Source organism: Gastrolobium bilobum, unplaced genomic scaffold, assembly GCF_033153095.1.
Source record: "Gastrolobium bilobum isolate Gb01-03AN ecotype WA unplaced genomic scaffold, APGP_CSIRO_Gbil_v1 utg7803, whole genome shotgun sequence".
In the NCBI taxonomy this organism is placed as follows: domain Eukaryota; kingdom Viridiplantae; phylum Streptophyta; class Magnoliopsida; order Fabales; family Fabaceae; genus Gastrolobium; species Gastrolobium bilobum.
Genome location: NW_026898482.1, coordinates 469,043 through 484,185, shown reverse-complemented (window position 1 = coordinate 484,185; position 15,143 = coordinate 469,043). Strand labels below are relative to the sequence as shown.

Sequence of the window (15,143 nt, the reverse complement as noted above, 5' to 3'; positions counted from 1 at the left end):
CCCCATGTAAACAAAATTAAAAGTTTGGCTTAACTTTTTTTTAAAATATAATATTTCATCCGGTCTTTCAAGCCTACGAAATCTTCAAAAATAACATATTGCGCTCTGTAAATTAGGTTATGATATTTTGTAGAATAATTGAAATCACAATATAAAATATTAACAATTTAACTACGTTGCTGGATATAAAGAACAAACAATTGAATAAAAATATATTGATTTTTATTTATAAAATTATATTTTGATTTAATTTAAAGTAAACTAAAAATTTATACACGCAAGCACATGCATACACACTCACACACACAAACATATAATTATAATAATAATAATAATAATAATAATAATTTTATAAAGAATTTTTAATAATATCTAAATTTTTTAATTTTTTATTATATTTAAAAAATAAAACTTCATTTTCACTTTTACATTAAATATATAATGTACAATTGACACTTAATTTGTACTTATAATTAAAAGTTAAATTTAGGATTTTTGACCCTTTTTCTCCTTATTAATTAAAAAATAATTACTTTCCCCCCATTCCAAAAATATACACCAATCTTTCCCTTTTTAATCAAGTACATAACACACTTAATCAATTAAGTATTGAAAAAAATATTGTAATCGATTAACTTTCATTCCTACACTCCAGACAATGTTGTTAAAATCGAGATCTTAAGTAAAATCGGAAGGGGATTAAAAAATCGTAATGTAAAAAAATCGTAAAAAATCGTAAAAACGTAAAAGTGTTTGGAATATTAGTAAAATCGTTTTGATGAAAAAAAATCATGAAAATGTAAAATCGTAGTGATAAATCGAGATTTTAACAACAATGACTCCAGAAAGATATTTCAGAAAAAATGCCCCTAATGGACAACAATGTGACATATAATAGTAAATTAGATTTGGATCATCTCATGTTTAAAAGTGATCATGTGGTCATGTTATTTAATCACAACTACTTACTTAAAAATCACACACTTTTGTGTTATAGTATAAAGCATAAGAACAAACCTCTAGCCATTCATCTGTTGAAGCAACTCCTGGTCCCAAGTTCAACTTTTGGAGCTCTCTTTGTTTTCTTAGCAAATATTAATTTGCAGGCATATAGCTTATATCTCAAGAAAAACAAGCAAACAAAAAAAAAGTAAAAATGAAGAAATATTTACAGGTATAACTCATTGAGCTTTACACGACCAATCAAACCTCCACTCTGAAATTTTTTGGGATAAATATTAGACCCAAATTTGGACACTTGGTCACTCCTTCATGCTATGCTCTTTTTATTGACCGTTAAATCCTTGTTGTTCATTGAAAATCTGTGTGACATTGAACAAACTCCATGCAATGAGGCCACAAGGAACAATTGGTTAACTATTTTATGTTTTGTCTAGGAAAACAATTCCCTGTGTCCCCCTTATCAGCTTCCTTACTCCACAGTTGCTTGTCGCTTCTACTCTTAACATATCTGCAACAATAAAATCAAATATTATTTTTTATATTCATATATGGAGTTCTGCACAACAATAAATAACAATAGTGTATGAAACTAATCTTCATCAGGCTAAGGGGATAATCAAGAACCTCAGACAAGGAATTGTTGTGAATAACTAAAATAGATATGATTTAAGTATACATATGAGTTTCTATTAGTTCTAGTTGTTATGAAATTATATTTTCTAATAATTATTGTGGGTCACATATTATATTAATAATTATATTGTGCTATTTATATATATTGGATAAATTAAAGTGATCAGTTAAATATTCCCAAGTTAAATATTCCCAAATAGATTCCTAAGTGAGTATGGGTTGAATGAGTGGATACCGGTGTTGGGCCAACTAAGTATAATGGGAGCTTATTGCCCCAACAATAAAGATAAAAACACTATATAAGGGTTATGGTCCCCAATACGTCAAAATGTACAACCCTAGTTTCTCTTCTCCATCAAGAGAGAGACGGCACACTAAGGAATAAGGTTTTAGGGTGATTTGACTGAGGAAGACTACAAACCCCAAGAGACAAGATAAAAGGTATTCCGCTGCAATGGAGACAGGTATTCCTCCACCTTTATGTTGTTCTTATTTTTCTTTATGATTTGGTATGATGGATCTTGGCTTGTGGGTGATAGTTATCACCATAAGGTTTAGAGGAATTAAAAAAATTCCAACAATTGGTATCGGAGCCATCGTCATATTGAATTATGAAGGAATTAAGTTTTGTGATTTTTATATATGATTAATCATGAAGAGTTTTGCTTTATTGTCTTTTGGCATAAAGTTTATTATTTTTTGAACATGGGTTCCATCTTATGTATTTTGTATTAGCTATGTAGTGTTATTTTTGTTCCCTGACGGTGATTTTTTAGTTTTGGAACAAAAGCTACATTTTTAGAACAAAACTAGGATTCACAGTTTAATAAGGGTTTATTATTTAAATTTTGAATCTGTGAATAGATGGAATGTTTGGAAGAATTTTGGCTTTATAATCGATGAGGTTTTGTTGTTTGAATTTTTTGAATAAACAATGAATTCTCTTAGAATGTTTTGGACTTATAGTTTGAAAGAAATCGAATGTTTAAGGTCTTTGGTTTTGGGATTTTCTTTTAGATTTGATATTCTTTGTCAAAAGCCAAATTTAAATTTTTGAGTATTGTGCATCATTTTCAAGCTTTCATTTGAAAAGGCTTACATGTGCGTCGATTGTGCATTAATTTTTAAGCCTTATAATGAAAAAGTATTTATTGTGTGCATCATTTTCAAGCTTTCATTTGAAAAGACTTACATGTGCGTCGATTGTGCATTAATTTTTAAGCCTTATAATGAAAAGATATTTATTGTTATTGATATAATGATATAATGATACAATATGTATATTTATATACATTGAGAATTGATAAAGAATAATTTTCTTTATTGTTGTTATTTTATTTTTAAATGTGTTTATTATCCCTAAAAGTTTCTATTTGAAATTGAATATGATAGATTTGTTAGCCGCCACAGTGGCCAAATTTATAAAGGTTAATTTGATTTCAAATAGGTTGGTCATATAAATATATTTTATTTATGCAAATAATAATCAGCCCACAGGAAGGTTATTGTTTGGCCAAATAACATATGTTGTGTGATCATGTGTATGTTTATTGCTTATGCGGATAGTGATCGGCCCACATGAAGGTTATTATTTGGCCAAGTAATAAACATACCTGTGGTAATAAATATGTGACAATTATCATGAATTCTCCATGTAATTCATAGTCGGCCCACAGGAAGGCTATGATTTGACAGGACTTATTGTCAATGTTTGATTACTACATTAAGAGTACCACTTACAAGTTGATATTTTTGTCCACAGACTAAATATTAATATTGTGCTAGGTATCTTATAATAAACTCATTTTACTTCGGATTATTTGTCTATATCATGTATGTTTGAATATACATGATATGACATGTTATTAGTATGCTATCTTTTTTGTTCTCTGTATAGTTTCCGCTACCGCTGCCAATTATGTTCCTCAAATGAATATGCTTCCAATGCTTAATGGGGCAAATTTCAAGCTGTGGAAAGAGAATGTGGAAATTGTTCTCGGCTGCATGGATCTCGACAATGCGCTAAGGACTGAGAAACCCACTTCCACTCAGGAAAATCCAAACACAGATAAAATTGAGAAGTGGGAACACTCAAATCGCATGTGTCTGATGATCATGAAATGTTGCGTTCCGGAGGCATTTAGGGGCTCGATTGTTGAGACTACTGATGCCAAGTTGTTTCTGAAGGAACTCGAGCAATACTTTGCTCGAAATGAAAAGGCTAAAATTGGTCAAACCTTTCCAAACTCATAAACATGAGGTATAAAGGAAAAGGAAACATAAGGGAGTACATTATGGAAATGTCTAATCTTGCTGGAAAACTAAAGGCATTAAAGTTAGAGCTGCCCTCTGAGTTGCTCATGTACTTAGTTATTATCTCTCTTTCTGCACAATACGGTCAATTTGTGGTGAGTTATAACACTCAAAAGGAAAAATAGACTCTTAATGAGCTCATTTCTCACTGCGTGCAAGAGGAAGAGAGGTTACAACGAGAGAAGACTGATAGTGCTCACTTGGCATCAACCTCTCAAGACAAGAAGAGAAAGAGAGCTAAGGATAATGCAGATGCTTTGCCAAAGAAGCAGGATCAGGAATTCACCTGCTTCTTTTGTAAGAAATCTGGACACATGAAGAAAGAGTGTTCCAAATACAAGGCATGGCGCGAAAAGAAGGGTATGACTCTCACTTTAGTTTGTTGGTACTGGTTCTGTGGCACAAGCGTTTAGGTCATATCTCTGAACAAAGAATTCAGAGGCTTATGACTGATGGAATTCTTGAACCCCTTGATCTGGATGATTTTGAGGTGTGCATTGAATGCATAAAGGGGAAACAGACAAACATAAGGAAAATAGGTTCCAACAGAGCTTCAGAATTCTTAGAATTGATTCATACGGATATTTGTGGACCATTTCCTATAGCCTCTTGGAATGGTCAACAATACTTTATCACATTCATAGACGACTATTCAAGATTTGGATACCTATATTTGATTAGAGAGAAGTCACAATCATTGGATGTGTTCAAAGAATTTAAAGCTGAAGTTGAACTTTAGTTAGGCAAGAAAATTAAGGCCATTAGATCTGATCGTGGTGGTGAATACTATGGTAGATCTGATGGATCAGGGGAACAACGTCCAGGGCCCTTTGCGATCTTCCTAAAGGAGTGTGGAATCGTCCCGCAATACACAATGTCAGGTAAACCTAGCATGAATGGTGTTGTGGAAAGGCAAAACCAGACTCTTAAAGACATGGTGATGAGTATGCTTAGACATTCTTCATTGCCAGAATCACTTTGGGGAGAAGCACTAAAGACTGCAGTTTATATCCTTAATAGGGTTCCCATAAAAGCAGTGACAAAAACCCCTTATGAGCTATGGAATGGAAAGAAACCTAGCATAAGGCATTTACACATTTGGGGTTGTCCAGCAGAAGCAAGGCCTTATAGGCCAAATGAAAGAAAGTTGGACTCAAGAACAATCAGCTGCTATTTTGTTGGATATGCTGAACGCTCTCGGGGCTTTAAGTTTTATAAACCCACTACAAGATCCTTTTTTGAGACGGGAAATGCCAGATTCCTTGAGGATGTTGAGTTTGGGGGGGAAGATAAAATAAGGAATGTTGTCTTTGATGAGGAAGAAAATTATATTTCTCTTCCTAATATTGTCAACATTCAAGATGCAATCACGGAACAATCAATTAATGATCAGGTCTTTGTTCATGAAATTGTTATGGAACAGGCTTTGGTCCCTGACATTGCTTTGGGTCAAGACAATAATGAACCACCCCCTATGCCACCTATAGAACAAACTCAACAAACTCAAGAAGTGCCATTAAGGAGATCCACTAGAGAAATGAGAAATGCAATTCCGGATGATTATATTGTGTTTCTTCAAGAGCATGAAAATATTTTAAGCTTGAAGTAAGATGATCCAATCAACTTCCAACAAGTCTTAGAAAGCTCTAACGCTCATAAATGGATTGATGTCATGAAAGATGAGATGCAATCTATGAAAGACAACGACGTTTGGGATCTTATTGAGTTGCCTAAAGGTGCGAAACCCATTGGTTGTAAATGGATATTTAAAACCAAAAGGGATTCAAATGGCAACATCGAAAGATATAAGGCACGTCTAGTTGCTAGAGGTTTCACTCAAAAAGAAGGCATAGACTATAAAGAGACTTTCTCTCCGGTTTCTACGAAGGACTCTTTTAGGACAATAATGGCGCTTGTGGCTCATTTGGATTTGGAGCTACATCAGATGGACATAAAGACAACGTTTCTCAATGGTAACATTGATGAGACAATTTATATGGTGCAACCAGAAAACTTTTTATTGGGAGATTCAAAGTCTATGGTTTGCAAATTGAAAAAGTCCATCTATGGCCTTAAGCAAGCTTCTCGTCAATGGTACCACAAATTCCATCAGGTTATTATCTCCTATGGCTTTGAGGTGAACTTAGTGGAAGATTGTGTGTATCACAAGTTCAGTGGGAGTAAATTCATATTCCTGATACTATATGTTGATGATATCTTACTTGCCAGTAGCGATATAGGCTTATTGCATGAAACCAAGAAACTTCTCACTAAAGATTTTGATATGAAGGACCTTGGTGATGCATCTTTTGTCTTAGGAATACAGATACTTCGAGATCGCGCTCAAGGTATCCTACGGCTATCACAAAAGGCCTACATTGAAAAGATTTTGGATAGATTTGGCATGAAGGATTGTACGTTAGGAGATACGCCCATATCTAGGGGAGACAAGTTTAGTCTTACCCAATGCCCTAAAGGTAAGCTTGAGATGATAGAAATGACAAAGGTACCTTATGCTTCGGCAGTAGGAAGCCTTATGTATGCCCAGGTTTGTAATCGCCCTGATATAGCATTTATAATGGGAGTGTTAGGAAGATACTTGAGCAATCCTGGAATGGATCATTGGAAAGCAGCCAAGAGGGTTATGTGGTATTTAAAGAGAACTAAAGATTATATGCTTACATATCGGAGGTCAGATGAATTAGAGATCGTCGGATATACTGACTCTGATTTTGCTGGATGCCAAGATAGTAAAAGATCCACGTCAGGTTATGTCTACATGTTGGCTGGAGGAGCTATTTCTTGGAAGAGTGTTAAACAGACACTCGTAGCTTCCTCTACTATGGCCGCTGAATTTGTAGCTTGTTTTGAGGCATCCAACCATGGGGTATGGCTGCAAAACTTTGTCACAGGGCTGCATATAGTGAGTGGTGTTGAAAGGCCACTGAAGATTTATTGTGACAATAGGTCAGCAGTGTTGTACTCCAACAACAACAGAAGCTCTTCAAAATCGAAGCACATCGATATAAAGTTTCTGGTTGTTAAAGAAAGAGTTCAGAGTGGTCAGATTTCCATAGAACACATAGGGACGAACTCCATGCTTGCGGATCCACTTACTAAAGGCTTAGTGCCTAAGGTATTTCACGAGCATACTGCTCATATGGGTGTTGTTTTGTTCGATGACACTACGGTTTAGTGGGAGTTCTTTATGTTGGTGTTCTATGTAAATAAATAAATGAAATATTCTTATGTTTGTTTTCTACAGAATAAAGAATTCAATGATATTTTCCCTCTGAATGTATTATATTTTGTGCTTGTGTTTCTGCTTTGTGTATGCAGAAAATTTAGGATTGATCTCATAAAGATTAAAGTAGGACCAGTTGGAAATAGGCATGGTAAGATTACATTGCATGTAATTTCCATGCCACTCATCCATACTTGATCTATGTCATTGAATATATTGGTGTGATGACCATGGAAGGTTTAGTTACGCTTGAAAGTGACAAAAGCCACCATGATCTCATATTGATATAGGAGGTGGACCAGATTGTATCTAAGGAGGAATCTAAAGAAAAATAGCATACAGTTGCGCACTAAAGATATACGATATAATTATCTCAAGTTAATATGTGGCCCAAGTGGGAGATTGTTAGGAAATTATATTTTCTAATAATTATTGTGGGTCACATATTATTTTAATAATTATATTGTGCTATTTATATATATTGGGTAAATTAAAGTGATCAGTTAAATATTCCCAAATAGATTCCTAAGTGAGTATGGGCTGAATGAGTGGATACCGGTGTTGGGCCAACTAGGTATAATGGGAGCTTATTGGCCCAACAATAAAGATAAAAACATTATATAAGGGTTATGGTCCCCAATACGTCAAAATGTACAACCCTAGTTTTCTCTTCCCCATCAAGAGAGAGACGACACACTAAGGAATAAGGTTTTAGGGTGATTTGACTGAGGAAGACTACAAACCCCAAGAGAAGAGATAAAAGGTATTTCGCTGCAATGGAGACAGGTATTCCTCCACCTTTATGTTGTTCTTATTTTTCTTTATGATTTGGTATGATGGATCTTGGCTTGTGGGTGATAGTTATCACCATAACGTTTAGAGGAATTAAAAAAATTCCAACACTAGTTAAGTAGTATGCAATTTAAAAAAGAACAATCGGAACAGTGACAAAAATGCCACATTTTTTGCCTTTATATGCCAAATTATCACGCGAACAGTAAACTTTACCAGACTTCCAGGTGTTGAAGTTCACTACAACTTGTAGCCAGTGATTTCTTGACGTGATTCCTTGACACGTGACACTCTTTCGCAAGAAAAGCTAACTGTCACGTGTTGAAGTTCGCTACGACTAGTAGCGAACTTGGTAGCAAATGATTTCGTGACACATGGCACACTCTTGCAAGAAAAGCTGACCGGGCGAAGTTAGATACCAGGGGTAGCGAACTTGGTGCGCTATCTGGCACAATCTCGTTGCCCGATCAGAATTAATATGTCAATCACAATCAAAAAAAGAAAAAAGACTATTTAATTAATGTACCAATCATAATTAATGTACTAATTATCAATCACAATTAATGTATCAATCACCAATCACAATTAATTTTGATTGATACATTAATTATTTGTGATACCATTGTTATAAATTTGAACGATGTTTGGGAGAGATAAAATATCTCAAATGAGGTGTCATTGCGTAGATCTCAAAAAGTTATGTGAAATAAAATAAAAAATATCTGATTCTGATATCTGAATCAAAAGTTATGGCTTTCTGAAATGACTGATTATTGGTACATTAATTGTGATTGGTACAATCGAAAGTTAATCCCATTGGTACTCTAACTATGATTGGTGATTGATACTTTAATTGTGATTGGTACATTAATTGTGATTGGTATATTAATTAAATCGCTCTTTTCCTTCGTTTTCTTTTTTTAATTGTGATAGGTACATAAATTCTTATTGGGCAACGAGATTGTGACACATAGCACACTAAGTTCGCTAACCCTGGTAGCGTACTTGGTTCAGTCAGCTTTTCATGCGCAAGTGTGTCATGTGTCATGAAATTATTGGCTACCAAGTTCTCTATCAGTCGTAACGAACTTGGACACGTGGCAGACAGCTTTTCCTGCGAAAGTGTGCCACATCTCACGAAATTATTAGCTACCAAGTTCGCTACCAGTCGTAGCAAACTTCAACACGTGGCAGTCTAGTAAAAAATATTGTTCCCGTGGCTGATTGGTAAAAAATTGCCAAAAACGTGGCAATCTGGTCTCTACTCCCATGATTTAAGTATACATATGAGTTTCTATTAATTCCAGTTAAGTAGTATGCAATTTAAAAAAGAACAATGCATTACATATCAAATGCACTTCTGCATATGCAATGAATAAATACAAGTGAGAGCATGAAATTGACCATCGCATTCACTTAAAACCCAATCAGCAATTCGTACAACAAGAACTGATATTGACATTCCATCAAACATGTAATGTTAAAGCTACAAACAAAGAATGTGCAACATCAAATATATCAATCAAACATGCAAAGAATCAAGGAAATTGCAATTATTGAAAACAGTGCTACCTCCATGAAGAACAACGGAAGGTTTCGCATTGATGTTGTGAAATGGAGATACAATTATAAAAAACTATAGCGCATGCAAAAGAATGAGACATGTAAAGGAAGTGTGTGTTGTGTTATCGTTCATTTTAAATGAGATACATGGTCAATTATAATTAACTGCCCGAGAGAAACTGCCACAGGATCCCGCTTTGTTGTACGTAGTATTCAATGTGGTAATGGATAAAGGGCAGAATGCATATAATTTAATAATACTCTTAGCATGAAGTAGTGCTGGGTATTATTGGTGTCAAATCATATTTGCATCTTTTTACGTTAGGTGATATTATTGGTGTCATCTTGGTTTTGGTTTTTAGTTATCTGGAGCAAGAGAATCCATTTACTCTTGTAGCATATAAGTTTTTCTCTCTTAAATTTGATATGTTTTATGGGGCAAGATATAGCTACTTATTAGGTTTTACGCATAATACACTATTAAGAAAAAAAGCTGATCAGAATTTTAATTTAAAATAAATGGTAGAATGATCAAAAAGCCATCAAATTTATATAAGTGTGTTTTATACTTTTATGAAATAATTCGGATTCACATTCATTATATTTTAATTAATTAATTTAAACTTACATTTAATATATTTTAAGAAAATTATATTTATATATTAAAAAATTAGTCATTTATAGATGAACTATTTTTATTTGTATTTGTATTATTTTATTAAAAAATACAAATCAAACCTTGAGGCTTAAAGCTTAAAGGCTTATTGCCTGATTTCTAAAAATATATTTTAATGAGCTATTATTTTTTAAAACGGATGAGGTTAAAGATATGTCTGATTGTAATCCCTAACAACCCACATCTAATTCTGAGTATAGTAATATGTACAAATTTAGAGGTGCATTGGATTGAGATTTCAAAGGGTTTTAATAAATTATTTTTGGACAAAAAAATTCATTGGTATTCAATTAGGATTTTAAAGGATTGAAAAAAAGTCACGTGTTATTCAATTAGGATTTTAAAAGATTATTTTAGAGTCCGTCCAAATCCGCTAGTATTCAATCAGGATTTTAAACAAAATAAAAACAATCTTGTGGTATTCAAAAATCTAACAATTTTAATAGATTTTCTATTTGTGTAGATTTCGTGAGACTTTTTAGCAGTGTTTTAAAATTTGACCCCACCCCGGGGTCGATCCCTCTGGGTCATTGACCCCTCTCTTTGAGGGTTCGGGTTAGTAGTTAGACCCTATTTGCACGTTGATCCATCTAACCCTCGAAACTTTCCGTTGAACCTAGGTTAGAGGGTTCAAAGGGGTCACTGTATTTTTTTCAAAATATATATATATATACACGAAATGACGTTGTTTGATATGTAAAAAAAAAAAAAAAAATCATTGTTACCTAGATTTAGAACTAAATCTAAAATCTGAATCGTTCTTTTCTTCTCTTATGCTCTTCTCTCCCAGACCCAGACTCCTGTTCCGGTGATCTCCTCTGCCGTGGTTGTTCTTCTCTCTCCGTCGTTAATTTGTCGTGTCCGTGCCTTTTCTTCGCTATTTTCTATTGGGTAAGGGATCTCCTTTCACATATTGTTGTTGGTGCATGAGAAGGACAAGAAGAGCTTGTTGTTGGTGCATGAGAAGGACAAGAAGAGCCTGAGTTTGATGATATAACTTTTCATTAACTCTATTCATATATATGTTTTATACTTTGATAGTTTGATTAGCTTGTGAATATTGACTTATGGATGTAATTGGTTGAATTATGCTAAGTATATTTTGAATCTTTAATAATTGGTGGTTTGATTTTTTTGAATTTTTATATAGAATATATATTTATATTTTTTTAATGTATAAAACCAGGTCAGCGAAGTGACCCTCCGGTTGAACCTGTGACCCCATGCCCCTGACTTCGGCCGAGTCAATGGTCGGATCGGATTTTTAAACACTGCTTTTTAGTGAGAAATATAAATAGGATTCCTCTCTCATAATCTCATCCTAACCCCAAGGATTTCATGAGATTTCTTTATTGCAGTGTCTTCTTCTTCCTTTGACAGATCGACCCGCTCGAAACCACGTTCTGACACGGGAGCTTCGTCAAAGCTCAAAAATAACATATTTTTAGCGATTTTCATCACAAAACAGCCTAGAAACAACAACCCAACAAGAAATGTGAGAGTTTTTGGAATTTTAAAAAATGATTTTTCAAGCTATTCGTTGCGATTTTTCTTGGCACAAAAATGTGAGATTTTTGTATTAAGAACAACATAAAACAGTGGAAAAATAACAGCGGAACAAAAATCACCAAGCCAATTTTTGTTTTACATCCACGAAACAAGATCGATTTAAAGAAAGATTGAAAATTTTATAATATAAATCCTATGTTTCATAACAATACATTCATGAACAAAATTCTTTTGCTATAGGAAACGATTTCAAACAATTTTGTATCAATAGATCACTAAAAACTTATTTTTCAAAAGCTCCAACGCAATTTAATTGAAAATAATTTGAGAAATTTTATAAACTTTCATGTAATAAAACTCAGAAATTCAGATTTAAAATTTTCTTGGAATACTCAATGAAAACATGCATATGATATATGGTTAGAAAACTCTCATCACGTAGAATAAAAACCCAAAAGTGTACAAGATCAATTAAAAAAAAAAATTCAAATGAAATTTTATCATGAATTTTACTTATTGAGAAAATTATATTAGGTTTTACTTTTTTTTATTAATATCATTGCATTTCTTTTTTTTATTGACCCCTGTAATTTTGAATGTTTATTATATTTTATATGGTTTTCTAAAATTCTATAAATCCGTATTGTCCTTGCAAATCTTTTAAATTTTATTAAAATTCAATATTATGAAATCTTGATTGTAAAAAAAAATCTTTTAAATTTTTTTAAAAATCCCTGCAATTTTAAATAGTCTTTTAAAATCTAAGATTTTTTGTCTCAAAAAATCATTTAAAATCCTAATCCAATACACCCCTTAATTCCTTCCTCTTCATCTCTATAAACTACTTATGTTCAGTCTCCAACATCTCTTCATCTTTGGCACCACTGTCTTACAGTCTCGGTCATCCGGCATCGCACACTCGTACCCTCAAGTCCTACAACTTTTGGTTTGCTCCTTCCACTGGGTCATTTTCGGATTCTCTAGAAGGACAATCAGGTGCTATGAAACATTGGATCTGTGCAGGGTTAATTGAAGCCTTATATTGAATTTGCAAGGGGATGATTACGTAAATCTAACATTTGACATCCGAATCACCTGACGACATTAATAACTTTTTATATTTCATCAAATTAATGAAAAATAATCAATTAATTTCTGTTGATATTGAATGGCAAAGCAATTTAATTGAAGGGATTTATTATTGTTATGTTAAATAAGAAAAAATTTATCTCCTATCCACAAAAATTTAAGACGGGTCTCACTCTACTTTTTTCTTCCCTCTTTTGAAAGTGGATCTCACTTGCATAAATGAGTCTCTAAGAGATAATATTTATATGCTACCACGTGAGAAAACTATTACCCTTAATTGAATTATCAAGTAAAAACATTAAATATCACTCTAATCTACATACGAAGGCAATTGGAAAAAAAAATTAATAAAAGCGACAATATTTCGCAACCTAGCAAGAAAGAAAGCAGAGAGGTTTTGGGCCCAACTGTCTCACATCCAAAAAAAGAGTGAACTTTAAGTAGTGTAAGATTGCAATACTTTTTGAGGCCGTGCTTCGAGGATAAGGTGATAGGAGGATATTGAATGGAGATATCTCCATGTTATACCAAAAAGAGAAAGATCGCAATGCTTTTTAGTCCTTGTATGGAAAAAATAATAATGTGCGCTTTCTGGTTCTCACAAACTCACGACTAGACGACATGTTTATCTGATATCATCCTCTTCAACTGGGCATATCCAAGCATGAAAAATATACAGAATGGGAGCATGAAAATGACGGAAGATATTCCCATCTAACCCGTTCTATGTGGGAAAATTAACTAGGTAAACAAAAACGTCAATGGTTATTTAATGTAACAACTCAGTAGGCCAAAGGAAATGACATTAGTACAATTAGTACTATAGCATTTTCCTTATTTTAGTACCTTTTTTTCCTCCTAATATTTTAGGATGTTGTGTTAGTTCCTGTTTGTGATTGTCATTGGTAATTCTGTTGCAACAACTTAGTGTTATATAAAGTGAAGTACTGGTAATGAAATGGGTAAGAAGAAAATACTGAAACCCACTCCCTCCCCTGCTTTTATTCTAAATGAAAGCACCATCGTTATAGTGGGCAGTACAGAAGGGTCACAGAAGGAAAAGAGAGAGTTGAGAGAGAATGGGGTGAGTTTCAATATTTTCTTCTTGCCCATTACATAATCATTACTTCACCCTATAGAACACTAAGTTGTTGCTACAGAATTATCAAGGACAATCACAAACAGGAACTAACACAACATCCTAAAATATTAGGAGAAAATAAGGAAAATACGATAGTACTAATTGTACTAATGTCTTTTCCTTTGGCCTATTGAGTTGTTACACTTGCCTCCTCTTTTTCTGGACCAGAATTAATCACCTCCTAAGACAAAAAAAAAAGCCGAAGCAGAGAACAGGCCGAAAGAACAAGACATCCAGGTCCTGAAAACAGATATTCGCAATAACAAGTCATCGCTAAGAGTTGGTGAGTCGTGAGTAGTTTGTCTGACATCATATATCGTAAAGACGTTAACTAGTTGTGATGCTCCTTACTCCTGATTTTCGAGACTATAAAAGCCCGAAAAAATAAGGTTCTCGTTTAAATTGTAAATTGTCTGATAACAACTGACACAGTTGCTCATAACTTCTTATGTATACTGCATGGAGGATTAAAGATATAATTCAACAATTGTACCAAAAAAACATATATATTCGAACAAAGCAGAATTTGCCCTTCTTCAGCAAATCATAAATTAATATAATGAATTGGGATATCAAATTCAAAAAAAAAACAGAAAGATTGTGAATTAAGCCATGAGATACACCCCCTCAAACCAAGTGATCGAGATCTTCGAAGGAGTGCTGATGTTCCTGCAAAAAGGGGTGGCGCATTAAGGGAGGCGATGCCGCCCCCTCCTTTTCCTAAAAAAATTTAGTTTATTTTGTAGGATGTAATTTTTTTTCCCTATGATATTTTCAGAGCATAGCTCCCATTTTACCACTCTTACTATACCACCTAGCAAAGCCATCAACTGCCAAAGTTGACAGAGATTACCATTTGCGTATCAGAATTGCTTTCATATCATCTCAGCAGTAGGTGATCATAACACTTTCCAGCTAGACTCATGGATTTCTCACAAGAAGAATACATAAAAAGTGCATACTTGACATTAAATGACTAAATATTGGAACAACAATGCAGTAGTTTAGATGCCCAATATAGCAAACCGAGAAGATCAAAGACAACTTCAATCAAGCAAATAAATTAGAAGCTGCAACATATATATATATATATATATATATATATATGAGAGAGAGCTTCCCCAAGTAAGCACATCACACTCATAGCCAAATGCTCAGCAATGCAATGAATTATTAAGAAGAAAAATGTAACATGATCATCAATAAGAGGAATAAGAATA

General features: G+C 33.5%; 1 protein-coding gene across 1 annotated transcript; it reads left to right on the top strand.

Moving 5' to 3' along the window:
* The first annotated feature begins 2,050 nt into the window (after positions 1-2,050).
* On the top strand, positions 2,051-3,849 carry LOC133316710 (uncharacterized). Its single transcript, XM_061518492.1, has 2 exons — positions 2,051-2,060; positions 3,494-3,849. The coding sequence occupies exons 1-2, from the start codon at positions 2,051-2,053 to the stop codon at positions 3,847-3,849; spliced, it is 366 nt and encodes a 121-aa protein (XP_061374476.1).
* Positions 3,850-15,143: the final 11,294 nt, after the last annotated feature.